Here is a 17,962-nt window from a genome sequence, read left to right as displayed (position 1 = left end):
ATCAGTTTAAGCTCTAAATCTTATTGCCTCTAAATTACAATAAAATAATAAATAAAAACTAAATAGAGAACAGAAAGGGGGCCGAGGACTGAGCCCTGTGGCACACCACAACTGAGCCGGGCCACTTTCTATCAGAGGCTCTAAAACCAGACTGAAAGCTGTTAAAAATACTTTTCTTTTACACCAGAAACTGCTAGAATTCAATCACAAATCAAACTGTCCAGTAAGTGGGCTGATGGTGCAACTCCTCCCTCCTAAAAGTGATAAAAGACAGTCTTGGGTAACTTTAAAGGAGAGCTTCACACATACATTATATTCAATTAGATGAATCCCTATGCGTTGCTAACGAGGACAGAAATATATCTGCATTTAAGCAACAAGTTTCCAACTATAAACCCTCAAATCAACCCAATAAACATCAGTTTAAGCTCAAAATCTTATTGCCTCTAAATTACAATAAAATAATAAATAAAAACTAAATAAAAACTACATAGAGAACAGAAAGGGGGCCGAGGACTGAGCCCTGTGGCACACCAAAACTGAGTCGGGCCACTTTCAATCAGAGGCTCTAAAACCAGACTGAAAGCTGTTAAAAATACTGTTTTCATTCAAAAATGACATCAGCTGAACAGAGATTTCCTACTGAGTGTGGTGTGGTGGTAGTGCAGGTGTGTCCAGCACAGAGAAAACAGCCTAATGTGACATCAGTTTAAGCTCTAAATCTCATTGCCTCTAAATTACAATAAAATAATAAATAAAAACTTCACTAATGTTGCAGTTTTCTAAGCAATGTCACTGATTAACAGCAGCAAAATCCAAAAGAAAAGAGGGCTTAGACAGCCAGATTAACAGCAAAATAACATGTAATATATTCATCAACTGTATCAAAGGGAAAGGAAAGTTTTATGGAGAGATGTGGAAAAAGATCCATCTCCCTTTGTCACAAACTGTGATCCGGGGATAGCCAGAAGAGCACCATCTATGGATCTCAGCGGTCGGGGGGGGCCACACACCAGGTCAATAAGTCTGAGATGCATTTCGGGGCAAAACCGTTAAAGGCTTTGAAGGTGAGCGGTAAGATTTTTAAATCAATACGAGATCTAACAGGAAGCCAGTGAAGGGAAGCGAGCACAGGGGTGATGTGTTCATACTTCTTCGTATCGGTGATGAGTCTCGGCTGAAGTGAAGGAATTACAAGGCGAGAGAAAACGAAGGCAGGAATAACGTTCTGAAGGTCCGCAGGTGGAAGAGATGACTTGATTTTAACAAGTGTTTAAGCTGCGCTGAAGTAAATGTTTGACCCGAGCATCCAGTCGAATATTACTCCTACAGTTCTGGCAGTTTGGGTATTAGCCAAGGCTAGAGGGAGGGTCAGGGGGGACCAATCAAAATGACCAATATTTGCTGGGATTGGTGGGCTCCATGGGCATGAACAGCTGGCTATCATCAGCATAAAAGTGGTCATTTAGATTACGGTCTTGAATAAGCCGGCCAAGAGGTTGTAAATAGAGAACAGAAAGGGGGCCGAGGGCTGAGCCCTGCGGCACACCACAACTGAGCCGGGCCACTTTCTATCAGAAGCTCTAAAACCACACTGAAAGCTGTTAAAAATACTGTTTTCATTCAGAAATGACATCCACTGAGTAAAGATTTCCAACTGAGTGTGGTGTGACGGTACTGTAGGTGTGTCCAGCACAGACAAATCAACGTTTGTGCTCATTTTATGAGAAAAATACAGCGATAAGCTGGCCAAGAGGTTGTAAATAGAGAACAGAAAGGGGGCCGAGGACTGAGCCCTGTGGCACATCACAACTGAGCCGGGCCACTTTCTATCAGAGGCTCTAAAACCAGACTGAAAGCTGTTACAAATACTGTTTTCATTCAGAAATGACGTCAGCTGAGCAGAGATTTCCTAGTCCAGCACAAAAAAATCCACGTTTGTGCTCATTTTATGAGAAAAATACAGCAATAAGCTGGTTGTGTGGCCTCCTGTGGTTGTTTGTCTCAACCAAACATGTTGCATCATGCAGTCTCAATATGGTCTCAGTGTGGGGCTCGAACGTCAGTGTCGCGGCACGCTGGCAGAACACTCCCCCGGAAAAGGATGGATGGAGGCAAATCTGTCAGCTGAAAACCGGTCGCATATGGAGCTGCGACACGCCTTTGTTCCTTTCTCTGCTCTTGATAAATGTTTGTTTTACGCTTCTTTACATAACAAAAGATTAAAAATACCACTCAGTATTCAAAGACTTTCTCATTTCATAGTCATCAAACCCATGACACTCATTCTCTCCCTCACACACACATCTCATAATAGAGCTGTAATTATGGAGCTGTCAGGAAATCTATGAGAAAAGCCAGTTAGAGGGGAGCTATAGCATCCTCTGCTCTCACACTCTGTGCTCTTAATCAGGGCTGACTGACAAGCTGAATCTCCAAAATACAGCTTTAATAACCCCTTTATTGGCGAAACGTTACCCGACCGAGGCGACGTGCGCACACAAAAGCCGGCACCTGAATGACACCTTGCACGCCCGCCGCAGCACACGAGCGGGGTGCAAAGTAAACACAAAGCCGTCTCTTCGCACTCCTCTCTGCAGTTTAATTATCACATGCTGCCGTAAAAGCACAAACAAGGAGAGCTCATTAACGGCGCATGCATCACGGCGACAGATCTCAGCCAGCTGCCGAACGGAGGGGAAGAGAGCGGAACAACTTTAGACAATGTCAAACCGCGCTAATGAACTTATACTGCCTAATATCAGCGCCGCCGCCGCCGCACACAGCGAGCGGCTGCTCGTTACATGCTTTGCGGCAGGAATAAATTAAACACGACTGAACAAAAGAAGCTTAAAAGCATCCAGAAACTAGAAAGCTACAAGCAGCTGTATGCGGGACCGAGATGTGCGCACGTTGGGGCATGCGCTGGACGCCGTACCCTCTGCGTACGTACGAGCACATAATAACCCCAATGCGGAGGGGTTTTTGAACATTTCTAGGGGGCGCCACTGAGCCATTTTGCTCCGCCCACACACGATACCCTTTACATACGTACGAGGTCATCAGGGTGGACGTGTGTGCCAAGTTTCATGACTTTGCGATCATGATAAGGCTTTCAAAAACGCCATCACATGATTTTCACCGCCTGGCCACGCCCACACCGTTCAGAGTTTTGAAAAGTTTCTCCATGATTTCCCCCCCATGTCTTAAGAGCAACCTGGCCAAGTTTGAAGTCTGTAGCATTAAATCTGTAGGAGGAGTTCGATCAAATGCGAGTTGTGGAAAAAAAATCACCAGCAGGTGGCGCTATAGGTGGATGTCACTATGTTATATGTGAGCGTTCAGGCTGGGTCCAGCATTCACCGTATGGAGTTTGGGACAGATTGGATAATGTATGTGGGAGTTATAAGCGACTTAATTTTTTGTGGCGAGTGATGGCGAGTCATCGAACTTCGTCGCCACGCCCACGCCCTTTAAGTTTTGAAAAAGTTTCTCCATGAATCTTTCCCCCCATGTCTTAAGAGTAACCTGGCCAAGTTTGAAGTCTGTAGCATTAAATCTGTAGGAGGAGTTCGATCATATGCAAGGCGTGGAATCGGTCAAAAATGGCACCAAAACGCACCTTCCATCCAAAATGGCCGCCTTCCTGTGGACGTGGGACCATGGCGGCATGAGACTTTTTTGTGCGTCTGGGCATGATGAATGAGTGTACCGAATTACATCGTCCCACGAGAAACTAACCCCAATGCGGGGACCATTCTAAGCATCGTAGGGGGCGCTACAGAGTCAAGGAGCGACTCCCAAAAATATAAAGTTTAGATTCTTTCATGTCGTCGACTGGCAGGTGGCGCTCGCAAAATTTCAAGAGTTTTCGAGCACCTTTTGCAAAGAAAGAAAGAAAGAAAGAAAGAAAGAAAGAAACTTTACACATACAATAGGGTCCTTGCAGTTTCACTGCTCGGTCCCTAAATAAACACACGCACTCAGTCAGAAGGAGAGACGAAGCGCTGCGGCGCCGAGCATGCTGGGAAGGGTCGTTATCAGGGCTGAGAGGTCGAATGTGACACGTCTCATCGACGCTGATTGACTGATGAGTCTCGTCCTGCTGCCCACCGCTGGTTAAAGCTGAGAACAAAGGCCACACCGTCGCCTGCGGCTGACGGACAGCAGGAGGTCAAAGGTTACCTGGCGAGCGGCGAGCTGCTCTCAGGATTCTGCTGATGAGGCCCGTCGTCGTCACTCTTCTTGGTATAACGTGTAATTACAGTCAGATTCTTCTCTAACGCGCTGACACCTTTATTCATCGCCCTTGTTTTACTCTTCACTCGTATTTTATTCATAAATCAGGCGACAATCCTGTGTTTGTAAACCCGCCTCCATCCGTCGCTCTCACATCTGCAGCTTAACAGGCAGATGTGACACTTTCTGAGTCATCCAGAGCATCACGGGCCACATGCATAAATCACTATCTACACATAAAACTGGCGTTCAAACAGGAAGGACGTGCGCAAAACCGATAAATAACGAGCGTGCGTGTTCAGTCAGAGGCTTCCTCAGCTCCAGGAGCTCATTCCTGCCCACAGCAGGAGCTCAATGATAGAACGATAGATAGATAGATAGATAGATAGAACGATAGATAGATAGAACGATAGATAGATAGATAGATAGATAGATAGATAGATAGAAAGATAGATAGATAGATAGATAGATAGAACGATAGAACGATAGATAGATAGATAGATAGAACGATAGATAGATAGAACGATAGATAGATAGATAGATAGATAGAACGATAGATAGATAGAACGATAGATAGATAGAACGATAGATAGATAGATAGATAGATAGATAGATAGATAGATAGATAGATAGATAGATAGATAGATAGATAGAACGATAGATAGATAGATAGATAGATAGAACGATAGATAGATAGAACGATAGATAGATAGATAGATAGAACGATAGATAGATAGAACGATAGATAGATAGATAGATAGAACGATAGAACGATAGATAGATAGAACGATAGATAGATAGATAGAACGATAGATAGATAGAACGATAGATAGATAGAACGATAGATAGATAGATAGAACGATAGATAGATAGAACGATAGATAGATAGAACGATAGATAGATAGAACGATCGATAGATAGAACGATAGATAGAACGATAGATAGAACGATAGATAGAACGATAGATAGATAGAACGATAGATAGATAGATAGATAGATAGATAGATAGATAGATAGATAGAACGATAGATAGATAGAACGATAGATAGATAGAACGATAGATAGATAGAACGATAGATAGATAGAACGATAGATAGATAGATAGATAGATAGAACGATAGATAGATAGAACGATAGATAGATAGATAGATAGATAGATAGATAGAACGATAGATAGATAGAACGATAGATAGATAGAACGATAGATAGATAGAACGATCGATAGATAGAACGATAGATAGAACGATAGATAGAACGATAGATAGACAGAACGATAGATAGATAGAACGATAGATAGATAGAACGATCGATAGATAGAACGATCGATAGATAGAACGATAGATAGAACGATAGATAGACAGAACGATAGATAGATAGAACGATAGATAGATAGAACGATTGATAGATCGATAGATAGATAGAACGATAGAACGATAGAACGATAGATAGATAGAACGATAGATAGATAGAACGATAGATAGATAGATAGATAGATAGATAGATAGATAGATAGATAGATAGAACGGTAGATAGATAGAACGATAGATAGATAGATAGAACGGTAGATAGATAGATAGAACGATAGATAGATAGAACGATCGATAGATAGATAGATAGATAGAACGATAGATAGATAGAATGATAGATAGATAGAACGATCGATAGATAGAACGATAGATAGAACGATAGATAGATAGAACGATAGATAGATAGATCGATAGATAGATAGAACGATAGATAGATCGATAGATAGAACGATAGAACGATAGATAGATAGATAGATAGATAGATAGAACGATAGATAGATAGAACGATAGATAGAACGATCGATAGATCGATAGATAGATACTTTATTGATCCCGAAGGAAATTCAAGTATCCAGTAGCAAGACATAATAAAGCAATAAAATGTTTTATCCAATTATAAACACTTTAAAAACAATCTAAGAATTTAAAAAACTATTTAAAAAACAGTTTCAAAATAAGACGAAATGTATAACAGTTACTCTTCATTTATTCATGCTGCAGCACCATAATTTCCCTTTTAGGGTTAACAAAGTATCGTTGAATTAAATGAATTTAACATTTGTATGTTTTTATTGATTAAAAAGCTCAAATGGGCTCCTCAAAAGTAAGCTTCCAGTTCCGGAAAACAACCTAAAAAAGTGAGTTTTTGTTTGCTATAAACAAAGCATTTATGCCTACAAACAACCGGACACGTTTCTATGGTAACCCGAGCGATAAACTGGCTCTAGTGGGGAATTTTGTGCCCCGGTGAGGGCGTGCTGTACCTCATTCAAATTCAGTATGGTGTAAATTACACATTTGAACATCAAGTGCAGCAAAAAACGGCAAAAAACAAACCAAACAAAAATGTCTGAAATGTGAAGAACCATCGAAGTTTTCAGGGCTGTTTCACAACCCTCACACTTTCCAGAAGGTTTGGACGACTGCCGATAAGACATCTGCGAATCTCTTTAAATACATAAATAAGAGAACGTGTGAAACTCTGTGTGCCGAGCGAAGGTTGCTGAGGGAACTGTGTGGGAAGACGGGGAAAGCTGACCTCAGGTCCGGTTAAAAGGCACCGGAGCAGACCTCGCTGCGGAGCTTTAAAAAGGATTTCAGAAGGAAATCTGCTCTGCTGGAGCTCCAGATACAATAAGCACGGATTAAATGTGCATGAAACACAGGCCTGATGGGGAAAGGTTCTGACAAATTTAGGAAAACAAACTCAACAAACATTTGCATAGATAAATTCACCTTTTGGCAATTTGCACGCTGATGAACGTGCACTAACGCACGTGCATGCAACAAATACAAAGACGGAGATAAAAGACGGATAAAGAGACGTTACATGCTGACAGAGTGGTTGTTGTCTTTGGAGGAGCTGCGTCTGCGAGCGTCAAAGCAAAGCTAATGGGCGTTAGAGTTATTATTACGAGTAGATAATTCCAGTCTGAGGGGTGCGCACGCAGAGCAGGACACGTCTAATGTCCTCACCGGCTGTTTCCAGGGGAAAGAAACAAATATCTGCTTTCTAAGCTCAGTTTGAGCTCAGACTTCCTTAAACTGCGTTTATGCTTTAACCCTCGTTAAACCTTTTATGGTACTCGTGTCAAACTGACCAGTTTCAAATTTTCAAAAGAAGAAAAATGGTAGAAGTTTACATTTTTTGGGGTCTTTGGGTCAGTTTGACCCGCATACACACAGACACACAATGTTACATTATTATCATCAAAGAACACAGAAGCTGTTTGTTCTCACTTTCTTTTTTAGATAGTTATTCCATAACATTGTAAAAACCAGGGGCGGTGCTAGGCATACAGCTGTACGGGGGCCCAGGCCCCCAGCCAGAACCCCACCACCAAAAGCCTTACTGTATACGAACATTTATTCAAATTTGCACAAAGCTCAACAGGTTTAACAGAGCTACAGGCTATCTAAGCAAATAAAAACACCTTTGAGTTCAGCCATTAAGCTTTTAAATTCCTCCGTCTGCAGCACATCAAACATAATCAAGTCAGCCTTTAACAAGAGGAAATATTACTAAAAAACACAGCATGCAACAAAATAATGAACAATATTTCAGTCCAGGTACTGAACATGTTTTAATCTCACTGTAGAATAGTCAACAAATCCTTCTACAAGAGGGAATATTGCAAAATAATAAGTTAAAATCTTAAATTAAGAGCACCTGATATGGTCTAATAAGTTATTCCCCTGATTGAGAAGCCTTTTAAACTAGCCTACCCACAAAAGATTTAGCTGCCAGAGGGCTTTGGAACTCATATCTGAAGAGAGTCGGGCACATATAGCGACGTGGAAGAGGAAGATGTCTCTGAATATGAGGATAATTTAGATCTGAATGTGAATTTGAAGATGACCTTCAGTCGGAATACGCACCACAGGAGGCCGCCGGAGCAGCCTCAGACACATTTGTCTAAGAATGGACAAACTGAACGGTCTTCATCCCCAGTGAGGGAGCCCAAGTCTGGAGTAAAGTGGATTTTTAACATCAATTATAACCTCAAGACAAAAAGAGTAAGGTTAATTGTGTTCTAGTAGAGACTGATTGTGTTCATTTACCATATATATTATCTCAGTTGTTTGAAAATGAGATGAAGACAATACATGTTAATGATTTATGAAGTAAAATTTTATAATAGAATTGTTTTCAAAGCCCCAAATATGTCCCCCGGGTCAATTTGACCCAAAAGTGAAGACATTATTATTATCATAATTATTATGAAGCCACATCTGAGCGACCCCACTCCCTCCATCTCACAGAGCTCCTTTTCCACCGTCTTTGCAAACTCAACATCAGCAACTATTGAGCCTGTATCAGATATCCACAGCCGATGCATCGGCCCGTCCCTTTCAGAAAAGGTTAAAAGTTCCCTCTGATGAGCGCAAATTAATATCACGAACAGACCGCTTCTCTCAAAACAAGCACACCAGAAATATCTTTATCAAAAAGGATAAACAAGCCAGGATAAAACTCTGAGAAAAGAAGTGAGAAAACCAGCGTTTCCACCAGTCGACCGAGTCATGGAAACGCACCCCAGTCTGTAAAACTGTGCATCTGATAAGTGCTGATGGGTAATTCTGCATGAGAGAGGCCATTGTTCTCAGAACAGATGCTTATGTCGACAGAAGGGTGAAAAACAATCCTGTCACACGAGATTAGAGCTATCTGTGATCTCATTAGAGCCGCTAATGTCAGGCGGGCGCGGTATAAAATGTCTCCGGATCCACTGTGATGATACAGTAAAAGAGCAGAGTCATGTTTTCATGTCATCTGCCGGGGTGCAGATAAGGGGGGAGGGCAGTGGTCCTCGACCGGAGAACCCCCCCCTTCACCACGATGGAGCTCACGAATTAGCACAATGCTAATTAGCACATCAATGTGGAGCGGAACGTCGTCGAGGCAAATTTCTAACGGCTGTTTTTCAGATGATAGAAACACAACGGCAGAAACATCTGGAGATTTAAAGGTGTCACGAAGAAAATAACGTTACAGGCAACTAAAAAACAGTGAAATGATCTCATTCAGCCAGCTGTTCAGGCTGAGTTTCACCTCCAAGTCACACACTTCCAGCTCAGAAAAGACACTTCCAGCCTTCTCATAGCATAACTTTCCAAAATATGAGCCTTTTTATGAAAATATGAGCCTAAATATGAGCCTCTTTATGAAAATATGAGCCTAAATATGAGCCTTTTTATGAAAATATGAGCCTAAATATGAGCCTTTTTATGAAAATATGAGCCTTTTTATGAAAATATGAGCCTAAATATGAGCCTTTTTATGAAAATATGAGCCTAAATATGAGCCTTTTTATGAAAATATGAGCCTTTTTATGAATATGAGCCTTTTTATGAAAATATGAGCCTTTTTATGAAAGGGTTAGGGTTAGGGGTGGGTTAGGGTTAGGGTTATTTTCATAAAGAGCCTAAATATGAGCCTTTTTATGAAAATATGAGCCTTTTTATGAAAATATGAGCCTAAATATGAGCCTTTTTATGAAAATATGAGCCTTTTTATGAATATGAGCCTTTTTATGAAAATATGAGCCTTTTTATGAAAGGGTTAGGGTTAGGGGTGGGTTAGGGTTAGGGTTATTTTCATAAAGAGCCTAAATATGAGCCTTTTTATGAAAATACGAGCCTAAATATGAGCCTCTTTATGAAAATATGAGCCTAAATATGAGCCTCTTTATGAAAATATGAGCCTAAATATGAGCCTTTTTATGAAAATACGAGCCTAAATATGAGCCTAAATATGAGCCTTTTTATGAATATGAGCCTTTTTATGAATATGAGCCTTTTTATGAAAATATGAGCCTCTTTATGAAAATACGAGCCAAAATATGAGCCTCTTTATGAAAATACGAGCCTAAATATGAGCCTCTTTATGAAAATATGAGCTTTTTTTATGAAAATATGAGCCTCTTTATGAAAATACGAGCCTAAATATGAGCCTCTTTATGAAAATATGAGCCTAAATATGAGCCTTTTTATGAAAATACGAGCCTTTTTATGAAAATATGAGCCTCTTTATGAAAATATGAGCCTAAATATGAGCCTTTTTGTGAAAATATGAGCCTTTTAATGAAAATATGAGCCTTTTGTGAGTATTTTTCTTTGAGTTTGGTGTGTGGTTTCTTGCTATATCCTTGGTACTAATACACTTGAAGGGTTGTTGAGTGCTATCAATCTCAAAGAGGCAGCCGCTGCAGAGAGAGTTGTGCAGTGAGCGGATGACTGGCTGCTCTGAAACAGGTCAGTGCAAACAGAAAGGAGTTGCTGCTTAATATCCCTCCTCACACGAAGAAATTCTCCTCGAAATGTTTCCTTTTGTGCCTTTAATAACAGCAAACTATTTACTGCTAAATCTGCTGATTTTGGGGGGGGAATGCACGAATAAGAGCAGTGAATAAGAGCTCCTCAGCACCAGGGCAGCCGGCGGGTTACAGTCCACACAGGCAGCTCCTGCTGGCAGAGTCCTTCACACACTTTTGCATATTCTCACTAACTCCGGCTGGCACTCGCTCCCCTGCACACGCTTCCTCGCCGTGCATTTGAATGCAGCGTGCGATGCCTCCCCCGCCTCCGGCTGACAGCGGAGCGGGACGACACCAAGGTGAGCCGAGAACATGACCAGCGAACACGCGGCCGGCTTTGATAAGACTCGCTCTGCACAACAGCTGCGTGTTTAAGGCGGGAGGCCTCCCGAATCAGGATGCTGGATAAAAAATGATGAAATGAGAACATCTGGCGGGGAAAACATCCAAGTGAGGCAATGGAAAGGGTGGAAGAGAAAGAGGGAAGCTTTGAGAGGAACCAGCGAGCGGATATCCAGTCAAAGTGGAGGCAGTGTGAACAGAGACAACTTTTTGGATGAGTGGAGGCGAGGCAGATGACTCACCATCAATCCTGCTGACCAGCTCCTCCAGGGCCTTGACTTTCCTCTGGATGCCTGGCTGAGCAAACGTATAGTTGTCCTGAGGAGGAGAAAAATCAGACAAAGTCAATATGGACTCAGGCTCCATCTGCAAAGTGAAATAACTTTAAAAAAAAGCACTTTTTTTATTTTCGCCTTTCTGTGGACTCCCACAGGGGAATCGATGCAGGAGTCAAACGAGCATCCGACACTTATGAGTCATTAGATGGAGGCAACAGCAAGAAGAGGGATGGCTGAGAGCACCTGGACCGAGCAGATAAAAGGAAAGTAAGGCTGCAGAGGCCCGGCGTGCACTTTCTGACAGGGTTAGGTGTGTGATCTGTGCAACAGGCCGCCACATCGATGCTTTTATGAAAGCGAACGCCGTCGGGTTTCACACGGATGTCTCGCGGCCGCTTGGCCGGAGGGTCAGAGCTTCACACGCTGAGTAATGTCCACAAAAAAGTGCAAAAGTTACACATTTCAATCATCTTCCAATGGCAGTTTCACACCTTTAAAACTGTAAATAAAGGAAAGGGACGCTAAAGCCCAGCTAATCTGGCATCACACAACATGTGGAACTCAAAGGACTGAATTCAATGCTTCAGATTTGGTGTTAAATTACATAAAAACCTTAAATATTAGGGCCCTGCTGCACCCTTTAAACAGCTGTGAGCTTTATCTTGAGATGCTGACATCTCAGACCTAGTTTAAAGCAAGTTTAAAGAGTCTTTATAGTAACGAAGTTAAGCAGAGGTGGAGCGATAAGAGCTATAATTAAGAGCAGTCCAGGTGCTGCTAACTCCAGGACTGTTCCAAGAGAAAGTTTAGTGTTCAGGAGTTAATGGCCGCTAACCAACCAGAAACGTGCGGCAGAAGCAGCCATCGAGCTGTAGGAGCTAACCCAGTTCCCGGGCCCAGGGCCGGTTTTTGCTATGGGCAATGTGGGCGACCGCCCCGCGGCGTATCCAAATAAACTGTATTTCATTCCTAAAATGAACATAGACCCATATACCTTCATGTAATTAACCGGGTTATGTTGAAAAATGTAAAAATCTGTGCAGCCATCTACGTGAATGTGTTCACGTCACGTGACTCCGGTTGATTGACGGGTGAACGGACGGCGTTAATGGGAAAAGCAAAGGTAATAATGTGGAGTCATCATGGATCATCATCATGGTGAAAGAGCAAAGAAGCCATCAGGTGCCCAGTTTAGAAAGAGAAGAAGAGAAGAAGAGGAGAAACGGGCAGAAGATAAAGGGATGCAGATTTCTATCAGGGACGTAGAACATGGGTCTCCAACGCGCCGCTCGCGAGCTACCAGTAGCTCGCCGCCCCTTTCCAAGTAGCTCGCCAAAGGGCCAATGAATCAAACATTAATTTGAAAACTTGATTGGTCTCTCGGCAAATCTACTTAAATTTGTGTCCAATCAAAATTCACAGTTTCCCGCCCCTTCCAACACTCCCAATAGTTATTTGCCAGTCAGTGGTGACGTGAGAAGGTAGCCTAGAAATCTAGACGCCCCTAGCGACCGCAAATTGGATTTGGTCCCGGGCTGGTGTAGTCACTTGTGGTCGTTTTGCGAGGCTGAAAATCGAAACTTACTCGGGCCAATCAAATCGTGAGGAGCGGGGTCGGAGGCCGGGCTACCTAGTGACGACAGAGGTGCGACGTTTCAGTGTGTAGTTCCAGAGAGAGGTACACAATGGCTGTAACTGAGAAAATGAACCACCTGAACCTACAGTTACAAGGCAACGGTAAAAATATATGTGACATGATCAGTGCTGTCAAGGCGTTCAGTGCAGAACTGTCATTGTACATTCAGCAAGTGAAAAGCAGAAGATTTCAGCACTTCCCCTCTATCTCAAAGATGCTGGACAGTCACACAGGTGCAGCCAGCGTTTTAAATGTGTCCAAGTATTGTGACCTCTTATCAAGGCTTGGACAGGAGTTTGCTGACAGATTCAGTGACTTTGAGAAACTTGAGCCCTGTGTGACATTTATGGCCAACCCTTTCATGGATGTGGACATAAGTGAGATTTCAGGACAGATGGCTGAACCTTTCTGTGTCGATCCTGTGGAAATGGAGGTTATAAACCTTCAAAACAATGTGCAGTTAAAGTCTCAGCAGCATTCACAGCATTTCTGGAGCTTGGTAGAGCCAGATAATTATGAAAATCTTCACCAAGCAGCTCTGAAAATGTCTGCTTTGTTTGGGTCTACATACCTCTGTGAGTCAGCTTTTTCTGACATGAATGTCCTGAAATCAAAGCTCAGAGCGAGACTGACTGATGAACATTTAAATGACTCCATAAGAGTGAACTTAAGTGGATACACTCCAGCATACACCTCTCTTGTTGACTCCTTGCAGTGTCAGTCATCTCACTGGCTAAAAAGGCTGAACTTCTGAACACACACACACACACACACACACACACACACACACACACACACACACACTGCTCAATATTGAACTGAACTAAATGGTTTTTATTGTGAATGCAATTTTTGTTCTTTATTTTTGATGTTTTAATACAGAATGTGAGATGTGGACAGTAACATATTGTAAATGTTCAGGAAAAGAAGGCTTATTGAGTTTGTTTGTTCAAAATGAGCGATGATAATAAATGTTACAAAACACGAGTAGCTCTCGGCCATTTTTATTTTGTTAAAGTAGCTCTCGGAGGGAAAAAGGTTCGAGACCCCTGACGTAGGCTACAGGCTATCTGTTAGCCTCTTGCTAACATGTTGCTATTAGCCACGACTGTATTTGATTTTTAGTTTTGCTGAACTAGAATTAGAATTGAGGCATCACGTCATGCAGCTAATTTCACCCAAAGACAACCTGGTCTGGTTTGTGTTTGCAACACAACAAGAAGTCCTGACTGTGGATTATTTTTATTGTTATGAGCTATATGGTTGACTTTAATCATGATGGGTCTGGTAAAACCTAAAAAACACGTGTTCTAACAAACATGTTGGAAGGATTAAACGCTTTGTTCTTGGTGGATTCTTATTTTCATACATGGACAGAATAAAGGAGCCTGATCATAACCACAGCGGGTTGAGTTTGCAGAATACAATCCGTGCGACACCTAAGCATTTTGTGCGTGCACGTGCACCCAAACACGATGAGGATTACGTTTCCTGGAAGGGTCATTTCAGTGCGGGTGGAGGACAGCTGACGTAGCAAACTGCCCCGTGGATGGAGAGAGGTGGAGGGGAAGTGGTGTTGGTGTCCTTCAGGCTCAGCAGAACCAGCCGGTGGATCTCCTCCATCCACCGACACCGTCACACGTTTACATTTCAGTCGGACGCCTTTCTGCCTGCACTCTCAGAAAATAAAGTACAGAATGTACCTTTAGGGGTACGATGGCTTGTCCCTGGGGCAGTACCCTCAGAAGGTATAGTTTTGTACCCTTGTGGTTTGTACCTTACAGAGACACATCTTGTACCTCTGGTGGCAATTTTGTACCCTTACACTGAAGTAGCCTAACACAGACTGTCTATTGTACCCCAGGATGTAGAAAAAAGGTACATATATGTACCTTTTTGGTACTTATATGTACTTATATAGGTACTCATATATGAACCTTTTACCACTTGAGTACATATATGTATTTTTTTGAGGGTCCAAAAGGTACTTATATGTACTCAAGTGGTAAAAGGTACATATATGAGTACCTATATAAGTACATATAAGTACCAAAAAGGTACATATATGTACACATATAAGTACCTTTTACATTTATTTTTGTACATATATGCACCTTTTACCACTTGAGTACATATATGTACCTTTTAGACCTTCAAAAAGGTACATATATGTACATTTTACCACTTGAGTACATATATATATACCTTTTGGATCCTGAAAAAAGGTACATATAGGTACCTTTAGGTCCAATAATTAACCCTAAGGGGTACACTATTATAGATTGTACCTCAGGGGACACAAAAGGACTCGTACTGTACCTTTATTACTGAGAGTGTGGAAGGTGGGCGGAGTTACGCCAAAGCACGGCTGCGGGTTCAAAGCAGGACGAACCTAAAACTCCTTCCATCCTCCCTCTGATTGCATCTCTTTGTCTCTTTTTTACCCAAACTTTCACACTTCTCCATCACCTCGGCCCTCTTTTCCACCACGGCTGCAGATTTAATGCAGCAGCCGGGCGCCTGAGCGAGGGCCGGGGCGAGTAATTACATTTGCATTATTGAAGGTGGTGCCTTTAATCAACTGCCTCTCACTCCCCATCTCTCACCGGCTCCTTCTGTCTGCATCCGCCAGATTAAAAGAAATCACCTGGCTGCATCTGTCAGTTCTCAGTGTACACTCCTCCATTCGTCTTCTCCTTTTCAAAGAGTCCCGTTCGCAGATTTATTCTCCCACCTTCCTTCCTCTCATCTCTTCGTCTCTCCGACACAATCTTCGCCCGGCAACTTGAACAACGATTTGCTCGTATTGAACACAAACAGTGCTGCTGTTGAAGGCATGACTCATCGTTTCCTTCTGGAGAACTCGGAGGCATCGAATCTGTCCAGGAACGACTGATTTGGGTTTGAATAAAATTAATTAAGCAGCTTGTAAAGTGGAATTTCAGCCATGATTTGATAATGTGATACAGCAGGACGAGTAATATCAGCGAGCTGCGGCTCATTTCTTTATGAAACTGAAAATAGCTGCAAACACAAATGGAAATACGGTGAATCAGGCAGAGTTTAAAGTGAATATCTGCTCTGAGCTCCTTTCTCCTCCAACACAGCCTGAACCCTCTCAGACGAGCTTTCTGTCCTTTCTTTAAGGAGTCTTCAGGAACAGTTCTCCAGGCTTCTTGAAGGACATCCCAAAGCTCTTCTTTGGATGTGGGCTGCCTTTTGTTGCGTTCTCTGCCAACATGATCCCACACTGCTTCAGTAATGTTGAGCTCCGGGCTCTGGGGAGGATTCATCCCTCCATCAGACCTGCTGCCGCTGATTTTCAGCCCACTTCTTGTGTCCTTTGGCACAGCTCAGCCTTTTCTCCCTGTTTCCCTTCCTTATGAACGGCTTCCTGACAGCCACCCTTCCATGGAGCCCATTTCTGATGAGGCTTGGGCCAACAGCAGATGGATCAGCTGAAGGTCCAGATGCATCTCTCAGCTCCTGTGTCAGGTCTTTGCTGGATGTTTTCCTCTTTCTTAAGGACATCACTTTCAGATCCTGTTCATCTGCTGCAGATAGTTCTTTAGGCCTGAAACTTCTTCTTCTGTCCTCCACTTGTCCAGTTTCCTCAAATGTTTTAAGGACACACTGCACACCATGCTGAGATATGCCAAGTTTTCAGCTAACAGCTCTTTGGGAATCACCTTGTTGCTGCAGAAATCCTGTTTTCTGTCTGTCACACTGTGTTATCTTTGCTGTTTTTCACACATGCAGCTAAAGAAATGGGAACAAATCTTAATTCCAGCCTAAAACCCCCAAAGAGCTTCTAGATTATTCATTTCTGGTGGCATAAAACAGTTTAATCATTTCATTTATATTAATTGTTCCATAATTAGTCATTAGATTATATCTTATATTCCTTTTTTAAGCTTTAAATTGAATCTTATTTACTTTTTATTGATGTTGAATAACATATAATTCTTATTATTGTCTGTGTTTTTCCTACTTTTCTACTTTTAGACGTGATAACGTTCATTATTTTGGGATTAGGATATTTTTTAAACTGGATTTCATATATTAATTTGACTCTTTTGGTAACTGAAAGCAGTTTTAACGTAAATGTACAAAAAAGTTGAAACTATGAAGCTGTTTTTCACAGATGCAGCTAAAGAAATGGGAACAAATGATGTGTCTGTGACAGGCTGCTGGGAACAAAGTGCCTAAAGATCCAGTTTAAAACGGCTTCTTTGCTAAGTTGGACACAACTCTGGTTCATCCCTTGAGTTAGGAGCCTTTTTCCTGCCTGAATGCTTCATAGCTCAGAGTTAAGTGGCTTAATGAAGAAAAACTGGACTGAAAATGAGGAAAAAAGCAGAAAATGTCCAAAGAAAAACTCTGAAAAACCTTCAGAAAGTGTTGAAACTATTGCTGAAGATCACTTAAGCTGCTTGGATGCAAAATATAAAGAAATAAGAGGCGTCTCATGACCAAAATGCTTCAAAAACCACATAAAATACTTAATATGGCTGTCACAATCATACACATGTAGCTGGAAATGAATTGTTATACAAGAAATTATAATTAAATGTCTGTTTCTGTTCATTTTAGGCCACAACACTGGTTCATCCCTTGAGTTAGGAGCCTTTTTCCTGCCTGAATGGTTCACAGGTCAGGGTTAAGTGGCTTAGCTCGGCAAAAAAAAAATGTCTCTTTTCATCCGAAAAGGAGTGAAAAAGCGGCCAAAGTCCAAAGAAAAGCTTCGACAGATCTTCAGAAAGCTGGAGAACACTTTAAAGATTAAAGAAAGTGCGGCTGCTCGGGAGGAAGCAGAAAGAACTGAGGGGTGGGCTCGACTTTTCTGCATTTCTGCTGCATGCTGAGGAAAACTTGCATGTTTTTCCATGATTAATCTAAGAGGGAATTCTGTTTTATACATCTCCGACTCTGAGTGTGGACTGCAGCCTCTCCCTCCCAGGAAAGACAGAGTGCTGACAAACAGCTTCTGCCTTTGAGCTCCTCACAGATAGCAGGCTTTCTCAGAGGAAACGGCCTCTCTCCTCCTGAAGGAAGCAATAATGAAAGGCCTGTCAGGGGCACTTTTTATTTTTATGTAATTGCATTTCCCAGCAAATTCACTCC

At 42.1% G+C, this 17,962-nt stretch overlaps 1 protein-coding gene across 4 annotated transcripts in view; it reads right to left on the bottom strand.

Moving 5' to 3' along the window:
- The window catches only part of tbc1d22a (TBC1 domain family, member 22a), a 172,811-nt gene that overhangs the window by 47,890 nt on the left and 106,959 nt on the right, over window positions 1-17,962 (bottom strand). For all 4 annotated transcript variants that reach the window (XM_075471316.1, XM_075471315.1, XM_075471319.1 and 1 more), the window contains exon 11: window positions 11,167-11,242. In XM_075471316.1, the coding sequence (XP_075327431.1) occupies window positions 11,167-11,242 (76 nt within the window). The remainder of the gene's footprint in view (window positions 1-11,166; window positions 11,243-17,962) is intronic.

This window comes from Odontesthes bonariensis, chromosome 8 (assembly GCF_027942865.1).
Source record: "Odontesthes bonariensis isolate fOdoBon6 chromosome 8, fOdoBon6.hap1, whole genome shotgun sequence".
NCBI classification, from domain to species: domain Eukaryota; kingdom Metazoa; phylum Chordata; class Actinopteri; order Atheriniformes; family Atherinopsidae; genus Odontesthes; species Odontesthes bonariensis.
Note: the sequence above shows the minus strand (reverse complement) of the source record. Positions and strands in the feature narration are given on the sequence as shown.